Genomic DNA, 13621 nt, shown 5'->3' with positions numbered 1-13621 from the left:
TCAGTTTCAGGTGTGACTTGGTACTATTAAAAGAAGAAAAAAAATCAGATCATTTAAGTAGTTATCCCAAATTTAATTTTAAATATTTATAATTGTGGATTTATGCAGTAATTGTAAACTGTATGGGCTAAAAATATAAAGTTAAACAATAAAAAAAAAACATTCATGGAGAGTCCGGGGCACATTTTCCAACTAGAAAATGTGCTACATGTTGAATTGGAATACGTGCCCCAATGCCATATTTGATTTTTTTTTTTTTTTTTGTAATATTTAACTATGAAAATGAAAACTATTTGCCAAAGCAATCACGCCATCAGAGCCGTAATGAAATATAGTTTAAAGTTAGGTCCTGACAATGAAACAAAAACAGTATCATACATGTTTTTTTCAATGAAAAGTAAATGCTTGCAAAGTTACTCACTAGAGTAAAAACCACAAAAGTTGACATCTCATCAAGACAAAGCCAGCTGATGCACTGAGGATCACGTGAAAGGCATGCGCAGTGCTGCAGTTTCACTTTCCGGTAAACGTCGCTACCTAGTGAAAAACACTTAAACTAGTGTGTGTTGGAATACGTGCCCCTATAGAATACCTGCCCCAGTCTCCCATAATGTGTACAAAACAAGAATAAATAAGTTGATGCTTTCAATTTCATTGCTGGAACTAATTTATAGCATTCCATGAAATACTCTGTTATAATTTGTAGTCATAACTCAAGTTTTAAGTGGAGGTAAGGACGGTACACTTACAAAGACATCTGGAAAATCTTAGGAAAGTCACTTTTCTTACTAGCGGGAATTGTCATGAGATGAAATGTTTCGCATTTCTTGAAGTTAAATTAGTTCTACAGATTCATTTACTAAAATATGCTGATCACCCATATGTGTTCTAAGTAAATTAAAAACTTCATTTAATAACCAACCATTTACTCTCAGATTAAGTAGTGGTCAATTGCTGGAAGTCTAAAGTGCTCTCAATGCCAGTAATTAACCAGAACGCCTAGAACGATACAAAAGTAATGAACCTATGTGGTTTTAAAGTGTTTTTTTTTTAATCAAAGTGATTACGAACATTCTTGTGCTTCAGATAAAATATAATAGATTTTTTATCCCGAAAAAAAACGTATTTTTACCTATAACTGGGGCCCCGCCTATTTAGAGGCTCAGCACTCAGAATTAGGATAGTGTAGATTCGAGAGGATAAGGTTATGGGAAAGGGGCTGGTGCGTTAAAACTAACACGTGCACTACTACTGTTAAAAACTATATACATGAAATACTATTAAATGTTATGTGTATGCACTATATGACCAAAAGTATTTGGACACTTTCAAAAATTCATTTTTATGGATTTTTCGAGAAATAAGAGGCTAATTGCCCTGTATTTTTTTCACATTGAAAGGCATACTTCAGCTGTAATTCCCACTAAAGATTAAATCTACTATTCATTTAGGGGACCAGCAACAAATTTTATTTGAAGGTTTTCGACTCATAAGGCGAAGAGATTTCCATAAAACTCTACTAAACTTTCAGAACAATTGACAGCATACAAGAGAAACGTAATAATAAAATTTGACTTAAAGGATTGAAAATTTAATGAAATATGAATCTTTAAAGCAATTAATTTTTCACTGCACATGCTCAAAAGATAGCCATTTGTAACCTTCATAATCCAAAGCCCAGATAGATCCTGCAACTCATAATAAAATTCCAGCTGTATATCTTTAAAATTAAAAAAGTTATCAGTGATTAAATAAGCCAAATTTCAATAATTCTTTGATGGGCGACGAATCGTAGGGATCATTTGCAAATAGTTGGTTTTTATCATCAGTCATTCTGCACAATAAAAGGAAAGCATGATAATGGGTGTTGCCAGTTTGCTAACGACCCCTTACTATTCGTCACCTATTCAAAAATTATTGAAATTCGGCTCATTAGATCGCTGATAACGTTTTAAATTTCTAAGATATTGAGCTGGAATTTTATTATGAGTTGCAGGTCTACTTTGCTTTGGATTATGAAGGTTATAAATTACTATATTTTGCTCATGGGCAGTGAATATTCAATTGCATTAAACGTTCATATTTCATCAAACTTTCAATATTTTTACTGCAAATTTTATTATGTTTCTCTTGTATGCTGTCAAATATTCTGAAAGTTTAGTAATGATGGGAAACTGCATGTTTTGAGCCAAAAACTTTCAAATGAAATTGTATTTTTGAAAGATATGCTTGAATCTCCAAAGGTATAAGAGATACTTTCTTAGCATACTTTCACGAAAAAATAAAAATAAATTCTACATAGTTCGTTAACTTATTTCTCATATTTATAGCTTATTCCCAGCTATTTAGAATGAAGGATGATCAAAAACCTTTTTTTGTGTTCTTAATTTGTTGCTAGTCCCCTAAATGAATAGTGGACTTTGTTTTTGTTCCAAAATGACAGCTGGAGTGTATTGTTTATGGGAAAAAAATTACAGACCAATTAGTCTCTGATTTCTTGAGAAATCCATCAAACTGTGAATTATTGAAAAGGTCCCAATACTTTTGGTCATATAGTGATATATATATATATATATATATATATATATATATATATATATATATATATATATATAAGTAACAAAAAAAATCAAATCCAAAGCTTAAAAATGTGCAAAAGAAGCAAAACAGTTAAGCCATGTGAAAAGCTTATAAAAGACTTTAAGGTTTAAATAAAATACAATATGAAAGCATAAAATATTAAAGGGAGAACAGAAAAATAATTAATAAATGGAGCCTGTACTCATCGACAGTGGAAACTTCATCTATGGTTGAAAAACCAAAATATTATAAAATAAACTAAGGGAGGAATGTACTAGTTCTGAATATCTACAGAGTATCACGGTACACTGGGCTACATGCACCACCAGCTACAATACAGGCAAATAAAAGGTTGCTTATACCTAAAACTAAGCTGGGGGTTTTGTCTATACCATTAGAAGCCAGATGGCTACAATAATGGTACTCCATTGGACCCATTACCAGCGCATGCAAAAAATAAACAGTATCTTACTTAATTTTCCGAGTAGACAAAACAAATTCAGGCCCACACACATAATGTCCATTTGTCACGTTTATCTTTTAAGTTTGGTTACAGGACAGTTACAGTGAAACGTAGTGTTGATAAAAGGCGATATTTGAAAAAATATTTGATTAGATTAATAGGAAAATTATTATCAATAAGCTTATTTCTAAGCAAAGAAATTTCTTGTTTCAATGCAGGGATTGTATTAAAGAGTCTTTTAATTCTAAGCTCTTGTGAAACAGTAAAAACATTTTTACTTAGACATGAAGAAAAATCGTGCATGCAGTTAACTTTAAACCAAAATTCTCGTCTCTTATCGTAAATCATGGTATCACTTGAGGAGCCAGTTGTAATAGTCAGATCCAAAAAATTAAAAGAACGTAGATTAAAACTATTTGTTTTGAGTGTTAAGAGTTGTGATATATTTTTTTGCCGAGTTCAGAAAAATCAACAAAAATTAATACATAGCAGATCATCAATGTATCTACAGCATAGAGATGCAGAAGTAGGGTTTTTAATGGAAAATTTTATGTTAGGAGAATTATGGTTACTGTAATAAAATTTTGAATTGCAGCACTCACTTTTTTGTGCAAATTGATCTGCATATTGAAAACCTTTGAATGGTGTTGGATCGAGTAGCATGTGACGAAAATTGCAGGCTTAAAGCATTTGCAAAGATGAGAATATTTAGTCCTACTGACAATGTAAGCTGGCGGAATTTTTGACAGTAGTAGAAGTAAAACCAATCACTAAACACCCCATGCAAATCATTGCTTGACAAAAAAGCTTTGAAAATACAGAGTGAAAAGAGTTGCTTGAATTTGGCAACAAGTAAATTTCATCACAACACCAATTCTTCTGCCATTTGGTTTTTCAATATGCTGATCAGTTTGCGTCAAAAAAGTCGGTGTTGTCTTTCGGTCTGTCGGTGTTTTGACAATCCTTCACTGTAACCTTAACTTTGATCACTGCATTGTTTAAAATCATCATAAACTCAAGTGTTATGCCTTAAAATAACTATATCTAAAATTTTTGGCTCACTTGCTTCAACGGTTAGGCTGCTAGGGCTGCATAGATACATAGAGAAGGTTATTCTTTGGCTCCCTTGATTATATTATGAAATATTATATTTTTAATTGTTATTTAATAGTGATGTTTGAATATTTGGTCATTATTCTAGCACTTATGATCTCTAGATTCAAGTTCTGCTGTGGTTCACACAGTAATGTCATATCTGTTTGGAGTCTATAGGCTTGGTTAAGAAACTAAAGAGATATCAATAAGTTGGCATCATTTTAGACAACTCATTTTAGCGTCAAATTTGGAGAAGCATTGTTGAATGTCGCCAAGTTTGATGACATTTTGAGGTTTTCTTTGTCATTATAGCATGTGAAATCATCATGATCAAGGTAATGACTTCTTTGATGTCATCATCTACAAAACAGTCAGAAGTGACCTTCAGGGTAACGTTACGCGCAAACATAAATACAGTTTGGTTTTAATTTAAAATATTTTGGTTTTTACTGTGTTTTAAAAAGTGATCAACTTCTGTTGGACACTAGTTAATTACAAGAGATGAGTGGTCAATTACTGGCAAAATCTCCCATTTTAGCTACTATGGAAAATAATTTGAAAAACAGTATTTGAAACAGAAAAATGACTAGCAATTGTTAATCCTGATAATTTTATTGTCCCATTGAAAGATTTTCAATTTTTTTCGTGCGAAATTAAGTAGAAACTTCCACTAAATGGTCAACTACTGGGAAATCACCCTATATACATTTATGTTAAATATTCTTATGAAAAATATTTATTTTCAAAATGTGAGCTTATATGGCTCTTGATTGCAAACTTTATTTTTAGGTATTCTTATCCTGCATGATATCACATAGCAAGTGTTTTATTTTATTTATTTTTTTTTAATTTTGTAGGTGTTGATCCAACAATAATGGGAATAGGGCCTGCTGATGCCATCAAGAAGCTTTGCGAAAACACTGGAATAAAATTAAATGATGTTGATTTAATTGATGTAAGTTCTGTTACATAACTTTTTTCTATTACGTTCTTTGCTATCGCTTTTAGTTTAAAATATTTATCTACTGGTACCCATTTTTTGTCCATTGTTCTTCAGTTTTAAAGATTTTGCTTGGATTCTTTGTATGGAATTTTATTTAATTCCTTAATGATTTACATGTATTTTGTATCTTACTCATTATTGGAAATGAAAACTATTTTAATGTAAGATATTAGAATAGCTCTCAAAACTAGTTTGCACCCAAAAAAAAAGTCAGTTTTCTTTTTCTCAAATTTGAGAAGAATTTTTCTTTTTTAAAAAATAATTTCTGATTTTGAATTTTCTAGAAAAGAGAACTTTGCTTTTTTTCAAAGATGTTCTGCTTCTTCTATTCCCCTCAAGATTTTTTTTATTATTAACCAATTGGCTTCTTGCAACTGCTTAATTACTGCAAAAGTTGGAGCAGACAAAGTTAGCCTTGTATGTTTGTTGTTTTATAATGGGGCTAATTATTGGTTTCCCACTATTTGTAACCTAGTGTCATTCCTCAAGAGCTGGTATCCATTCTTTCATTTGTTATCTTCACTGCTGTGTTTTTTTCTCTCTATATCAGCAAAGATGTAGAGACCACATCACTCTTTAATTTCTATACATTTGAAAAACCCATATTTTCTTATGTTTTCTATTTATATATTGTATAATTCAACTACTTATATTAACCAGCTGCAGCAATTGGAGATCCTAAAAGTAAGAGCCATTTTAAATATCCCTGACTCTTGTTCAAAAGCCATGTTGATCCTTTTTGTCACTCTTACTTTTTCTGGAAGTGTCCCTTCATTAAATTTCCTGCTTGCTTTTTTTCATTGATCACACAATTCTACTGTTGAGGATCCTATATGTTAGCGTATCGGTTACTCCTTGTACCTTATGCTTGCTGGGATTCTTTCTTTTAAGTGCTACTGGAATGAGCAAGCACTTAAACAATTGTCAATGTTTTATGCGAGTTTATGAGTGCAACTAATGTGTGTGGATTTTTCATTATTGTACTGTAATGAACCATGTTGCTGGAGAATAACAATTTTCTCTGAATATTTGGTTCTTTTCATCTTCCTTGCTATCATAGTTTACATCTTTGTATCAAACATTCTTTATGATTTTACTGAATAATAGTTTACTTTGTCAAATTAAAACTTGGCTTCTCTTCCTTTTTATTTTCCTACCATGAGTTCCAAAGGGTTTTTGGGGTCACTTGGGTTTTTGGGCATAGGAAGGGCCACTTTTGACTTCTCATTGAGTAAAATCTTCACATTTCCGCATATTTCCGTGCCCATTTATACCAATCTCTACTTTTAAATTTGTATGTCACAAAATTTCCGTTAAATGAACTGAAAATTGGTGATTGGAAGAACTATTACTTATTTTTTACACCTTTATAAGCATTGATTTTTCTTTCCACTTGCTATCTATACCATCCAATAATAGAATAAGTGCAGAAATGGACCACTAAAGCATTGGGAATCAATTTTTGATGAATAAAATTTGCACATTGCTGAAAATAACTTCTGAAACTAATTTTTATTGCTCAAATTTTTGACCTTATAGAGATAAGTTTTATGAATTTTTAAAAAAGGTTTATTACTTTCTTTGAATTTTTGTAATTATTCACATGTTAAAGTAAAAAATAGTATTTGAAAACTTGTGGGCATCAAACATACTTTGCCAACAATAGCATTACATTGTTTGCGTTTCATTAATAAAGCAATTAAATAATATATGCTTTCATTCATTTTAATCACTGGTATTACATTTACACAAAGGATATTTCCATGGTGCCTGCAAATGGATTTTTGTTGAGTGGGATTTAGGGGAAAAAATCCTGCATCCAGTGCAAACTCTGAGTTAAACATGTAAATGCTTTAAATCAGGGCTCTCCAGCCTACGGCCCGCGGACCGGATCCAGCCCGCAAACAGATTTTGTCTGGACAGTCTTGTTGGAAAAATAATTGAGACTTTATTTTTAACTAAAAATAATTATTTAAAATCTTTTTACCATTAATTTTAATCGTTTTTTAATCATTTTTTACCATTGACTACAGGTGCAGCACCCATCTCTCTTTTTACACTTTCCGAGAACAAATCTCTTTTCTCCATGTCACATTCTCCCGTTAGTCCCTTGGCATTGGGCATTTCCTGGCCCCAGGGAAAACATGTGCTCACTCCTGTCTTCACCAGAGTTTAATTAGTGGTCAGTTCAGCCTGAAAAGGAGGCTGACACCAGATTTAACTGTTTATTGCCAAACTTTAGAAAATACTTGATAACAGAAATCAAAAGTCTTCCACAAATAGCATTTTTAAGCAGAACATATCAACCATTGTAAATTTCTCTTCTTTTTTCATTTTCATAATTTTGTTCCTTCATGCATGCGTGTCTTTTTATCTAGCTTAGAAATATGGGAAAGTGGATTCTAACCCCTCAAAAAATCTATAAGAGAGGACGGTTTTCGCTCAGGTTGGCTTTATTTTTGCTAATATCACGAAGCGCTTTGGCTCTTTTTCTAAACTTTTATATGTCAACCCTGGTGTAGGTAGATTGATAATTCACATGCCTCACGAAGTGCGTAGCGTTCATGGACAGTTTCTCTTATTTTTATAGTGTTATTTAGTATTGTAATGACTTCTTTTAAAAAACGGAAAGTTGATTTTGAGTGATGTATTTTTAACAGTGTACACACTATTTTATAATCAACAACAATAATAAAGCATTGTGTCTTATTTGCAACAATACTGTCGCTGTTCTGAAAGAATTTATTGTCCGTAGACATTATGATACAAAACACAAGCAAATTTTGCAATTTAACTGGTAAACTAAGAGAGGATAAAATTGCTTCTTTGAAAAATTCCCTTTCAACTCAGAAACAAATCCTTACAAAGCAATCTCAACAAAATTAAACTGCTGTAAAAGCCAGTTTCAAAGTGAGCCAAATTCTGGCTAAAGCTGGGAAACCTTTTACGAACGGTCAATTGGTGAAAGATTGCATCTTGGTGACTGAAAGAAATCTGCCCTGATGAACTTTCGTTGTTCAATGCTTTAAGTTTGTCAGTGAACACAGTAACCCGCCGTATGGAAGATATTGGAAATAATGTTGTTTATCAGCTGAAAGACGCATGCAAGGATTTCGAATGGTTTTCAATCGCTCTGGATGAATCAACTGATGTTACTGATTCGACTCAAGTTCTTTTATTTGTTCATGGTGTGAACAGTGAATTTAAAATCACAGAAGAATTGGCTGATGTTCACTCCATGGAGAGTAATGTGGCTGGAGACAACATTTTTGGGAAAATACATGAAACCCTTTCTAATCGTGGGCTTGATTTTAAACACCTGAAAGGTGTTACTACAGATGGTGGAAAAATGTGTGATCCTAAAAATGGAGTAGTTGAAAACATTTCTAATTTTATAAAAACAGTTGAAGGTGTTCAACCCATGTTTTTTTGCTGCATTATCCATCAACAAGCCTTATGTGGCAAACATTTGAAAATAGCTGAAGTAATGAACGCAGTTGTCAAAACAGTTAACTTCATTAGATCAAGTTTCCTCAAACACCGTCAATTCAAAAATTTTCTTGCTGAAATTGACAGCATTTACTCAGATGTTCCGTACCATTGTGAAGTTCGCTGGCTGAGCAGAGGCAAAGTATTGCAGCGGTTTTTTGAACTTCGAGAAGCTATTGACATTTTTATGACTGAACAGTGTCGTCCTGTACCTGAACTTTCTGACAGTGTATTTGTATGGAAATTGGCTTATCTTGTTGATCTCACGACGCATATTAATTTCCTGAATTTAAAACTGCAAGGTGAAAACTCTTCAGTTTGTGACTTGTACTCCGATGTCAAAGCTTTCAGACAAAAACTCATACTTTTCAAAAAGCATTTAGGATCTACAAACTTTGACCACTTTGAAACATGTAAGCACTTAAGTGCACTATGCACTGCTACCTTTCCTAAGGATTATGTTTTAGAAGTCATGTCTCAGCTATGACATGAGTTTGAAAACCACTTTGAAGACTTTGACCATGCATCAGACGAAATTCAACTCTTTCAAAACCCTTTTAAGTATGATATTGACAAGGTGCCTTCTGAAATGCAACTGGAAGTCATTGAGTTAATGACTAATGACTTACTCAAAACAGCTTTCAGGAATGCCACAAGGAAGGTAACCTACTGCCATTTTATGGTTCTCTACCAGAAAAAGACTTCAAGAACTTAAAAAATCATGCTAGAGCTATGTTTTCTCTTTTTGCATCCACTTACAAATATGAACAGACTTTTTCAAAATTGCAGTGTATTAAGTCTAAGTATTGATCTTCTTTATCAGACGAACATTTAAAATCTCTCTTAATGATCGGAACTATGAAGTTTGTCCCTGAATGAACTGAAATTTTAAGTGGTAAACAAATGCAATCTTCTCATTAATTTTTTGACTTTTAAAAATATTTTAAAATCTTCATACCTGTTGTGTTCTCATTTTTCCAAGTTTTCAATCATCATTAATTCAATAAAATAAATTTGTAGTACATTGCATTAATTTTGTCTTGTATTATTCACTCATTAGCCTTTTTTTTTTAAATAACTTCACTTTATTTTGTAACACAGAATGCTTTTTATTTCGGTTTTCTGTACTATTCTAAATTTTTTACAAGATTCCCTATCGTTATACTATTAGAGATTTACAGACACTTAAAATACAATTTAATTTAGGAAATTTAGCAACGTAGAAGCAAGTCCAAAAATTTTTAAAAACCACCACTGAGAGCTTAACAAAAAAATATGTGTATATATTGGCGTTTTACGGGTATGTGGGGGGGGGGGGCTAGCTCTAAATAGACCATCTGAGCTAAAATATTGTTGGACTGGACCGCCTCGTCTCCAAAAATTTACAAAGGCCCGCGAGTGAAAAAGGTTGTCCCTGCTTTAACTAAAATATTTGGAAGGTAGAAAATAATGATATTCAAAGTACCTCTAGGCAATGTATGCTTTCAGTTCAAAACTAATAATAAGAGTACTGAAAATATGCTACATGTAATGATCTCCAAAGCTTCTCTTGGCAATGTACACTTTTAGTTCAAAATCAAGTAATAACAGAACTTTCAATAGGCTACATATCCTCAAATAATTCCCAATGATAATCTATTTTTAGATCAATGAAGCTTTTGCTGCTCAATTTTTAGCCGTACAAAAGGAATTAAATTTGGATCCTTCTAAAATCAATGTAAATGGGGGAGCAATAGCACTTGGCCATCCTGTTGGAGCATCTGGAGCACGCATAGTTGGAAATCTGGCATATGAATTGCAGTAAGTTGATTTTTGCATTCCGTTTAAACATAACATCAATTCAAAATGAATCTTGTATAAATATTTAATATTAATGTATAGATACATATGATCTGTGTTTGTGGTGTGTATCTCAGGAAACTGGAAGGTCTATAAACATGAGAACTGATTACGTGCCTGAACCAAAAATGTATGTTGAATGCTAAAAATACTTAACATAGTACAAACCCTTTAGTTGACTTATTTCGTTATTTATTTAGTTGAATTGTTTTATTATAAATTTTATGTCCCATATTTAAGAACATATTTATTTTATTCAGTAAGTTACCGCCCTATAGCCAGGGCTAAGGCAGAAATACATGAAATACACCACCAGCTCAGTCAGCAGAAATACATGAAATACACCACCAGCTCAGTCAATGGCTGGCAGTGTATTTCATACATTTATTTTAGTTCTGCATTTTCGGTCGTTTTCCCTTTTTTTTCAAATTCAAACATCTGCCTCTGTTTATGCAAGAATGCATGTTAGCTGCTGATTAATTTTAACTAAAACTAATTTAATATTTGCTTTTGTATCATAGTTTATGATAACAGGAGCTGAAAGTGATAGTATTTTTAAATGATAAATGGATGCTGTAGAAAGAATGTTTTCATTTTTGACAGAACAAATCTTTAACAAAAATGGTTTTATTGAACAGGAGTTTAATTATTATTATTGCTTTTTTTTTTTGCAATCGCTATATTGCATTTTATTCTTTCACACTTAAAAATTTTATTACTGTATTGGTGAAAGGTGTTTCTTTGTTTAGATTTTATTTTCATTATTTTTGTAATTAATATCTTTGTTTCCACCAGTTTATTTTTCATACTAATGATTGTCAGTCGTCTTCATGTGTGTATAGTCCTATCTCTTCCTACTTTTTTAAGTGATTTTTTTCCTACTTTTCCTACTTTTTAAATTTTTGATTCCTTATTTCCTACTTTTCCCCCTCAAAAAACCACTTCGGGGTCTGAGTGTGCATCCTTAGACAAAGTCATGTCTTTTATTGTGCTTTGAGTAAACTACACATCTCCTTCCAAGTATTTTGCCACCTTTTTCAGTGCACAATTATGGAAAGCAACTCAATAATTTATAGCTGTTTCACGGTCGACACCAGAAAGATCCATAGATGGACCATTCATAACTTTAATTTTTTCTTCCTCAGAAATATGTGATGTTTTAATCATAGCTACATACATGGATCTAAAAGTAAAACCCATGCTAGAATATTACCCATAAAATCCCATTCTAAAACAGAATCAAAACTATAAATAACCACTTCAAAATGATTACATGTTTCCCTTTTCAATAATTTAAATGTGTTTATGTTTATATTCACAAAAATCCAATTAATCATAAACACTTGACGGACCCCATTCTGACATCAGAGAAAGAAATATTAATGTGTGAGAGTCATTTTTTGAATGAAACATGGATAAGTGACGCCATCTGATAGTCAATATATTTTTTCAAAAACGCTCAAATGAGCATCAGTCTGACCTCTGAGTAGGATTCGCCCTAAGGCAAGTTAGCGTCGTTCCGATTGGAAGAGCATCTCAATCTGACGCATATTTGCGTCCTTCTTCCTGAACAGCTGATGTCGAAGCTCTTATGAAAGTTTTGTTTTTATTTCATTTGCGAAAATCCAGCAAAAAACATATGAAAAAGAATTCTTTTTACATGGTGCTTTGCTTTATGAGTTTACATGAGAGAGGAATTCATTCACAAAATACTATAGTGCAACTTAACGGTCTTTCTCCCCCGCCCCACACACACACACATCTATTTTAGTGAGACGAGCGTCAGCGCCATGTCTTTTCCTCTAGCCCTTGATTAGGAATCGCTGCAGTATTGCCAGATAAAATAAAAAGTAGCCAATGACATTGTCTCCTCGGGCTATTTTCTTAACATTTTGGGTTTTTACTACCCTGAAAATATGGCAACCCTGCTTGGCCATTTCCAAAGCAGACAACAGGATTGAGATTTGGTAGTGTGATGTAAATTTAAAATGATGTCAAAATGAAAATTAAATATGCTTAGCTTGAGACAAAAAGTCTATTCATTAAAAAACTGAATGATTTCTTAAGTGCGATTTAAAAAAAAATGTAAGCAGACGAAAACATCTTCCTTTGTGAAAATACGCAATGTGTATAAAGTACAAATAAAGTATTAAAATAAAGTTAAAAACTCAGCAAACAGTTGTTTCAGGGCAGTCAAATGCAAGCCCCTTCATCAGTGCATAAAAAAAGAACAAAAAGCCCACACAATATAGAGCAAACGGAAGGAAGCAAAGTAAATGGACATGGAAACCGGAAACATTATGTCACAGAACAGCAACGACACCTATAGTGTGGAAAAACGTCACAAACAGAAAAAAGTTTTTAAAGATAAGATTTCCAAACACCAGGGAAAATGGGGGTACTCGACAAATCATTAACTTTTAAAGCAAAATTTTTCCAAATGTAATAGGATTCCCAAAAATCTAAATCAAAGAACACTCATGAATAACCTTGGCAGAAGAAAAATTGAAAATATAATTAAAAGACCAACAGTATTGTGCAATAGAGGAATGTTTCAAATCTTGTTTCTTGACATAATTTTCATGTTTTTTAATACGGAATTTAAGAGAAAGTCAAGTCTGTCCTATGCATGTCATTGACATTGACAAGAAACATTATAAATGCGTCATGTCAAGTTCCTGAACCGGGCATTTTAACTGCAAAAATTTAAGTTTGTTGACAGGGGAAAATGCAACCAAAAAATTAAACTTTTTTTAAAAAATTTTCAATTTGAAGATTGATTCTTGGAAAAAAGAGCAAAATACAACTAAATTAGAATAATTCATCTTAGCCAGTGCTTGGTTTTTATTAGTTGAATTGATAAGTTTCCTGTGTGTGGTGTCAATGATGTCAATTGTAAACCCCCGATCCAATGCAACACTTTTTAAATTATTCAATTCTGAAGCAAATAAATTGGAATTAGAACAAATTGTTAAAGCCCGGAAAACAAAAGATCTAATGCCGCTAATTTTTGTTGAGGGGGATGAACAGATAATTTATGTGGGGGAATAGTGATCGCAAACAGTTTAGGGAAAACAGTAGTGATAAAAATATTGTCTGAACATGTGATGGAAACATCCAAGGAAGAGAGATGATTGTTCGACTCCATTTCA

General features: G+C 32.4%; 1 protein-coding gene across 1 annotated transcript in view; it reads left to right on the top strand.

Annotated features, from left to right (window-relative positions):
- The window catches only part of LOC129231821 (3-ketoacyl-CoA thiolase, mitochondrial-like), a 40155-nt gene that overhangs the window by 26067 nt on the left and 467 nt on the right, over positions 1-13621 (top strand). The window contains exons 9-10 of the mRNA XM_054866202.1: positions 4996-5093; positions 10276-10430. Coding sequence (XP_054722177.1) covers positions 4996-5093; positions 10276-10430 — 253 coding nt within the window. The remainder of the gene's footprint in view (positions 1-4995; positions 5094-10275; positions 10431-13621) is intronic.

The sequence above is a fragment of the Uloborus diversus genome, chromosome 10, assembly GCF_026930045.1.
Source record: "Uloborus diversus isolate 005 chromosome 10, Udiv.v.3.1, whole genome shotgun sequence".
Classification (NCBI taxonomy): domain Eukaryota; kingdom Metazoa; phylum Arthropoda; class Arachnida; order Araneae; family Uloboridae; genus Uloborus; species Uloborus diversus.
Note: the sequence above shows the minus strand (reverse complement) of the source record. Positions and strands in the feature narration are given on the sequence as shown.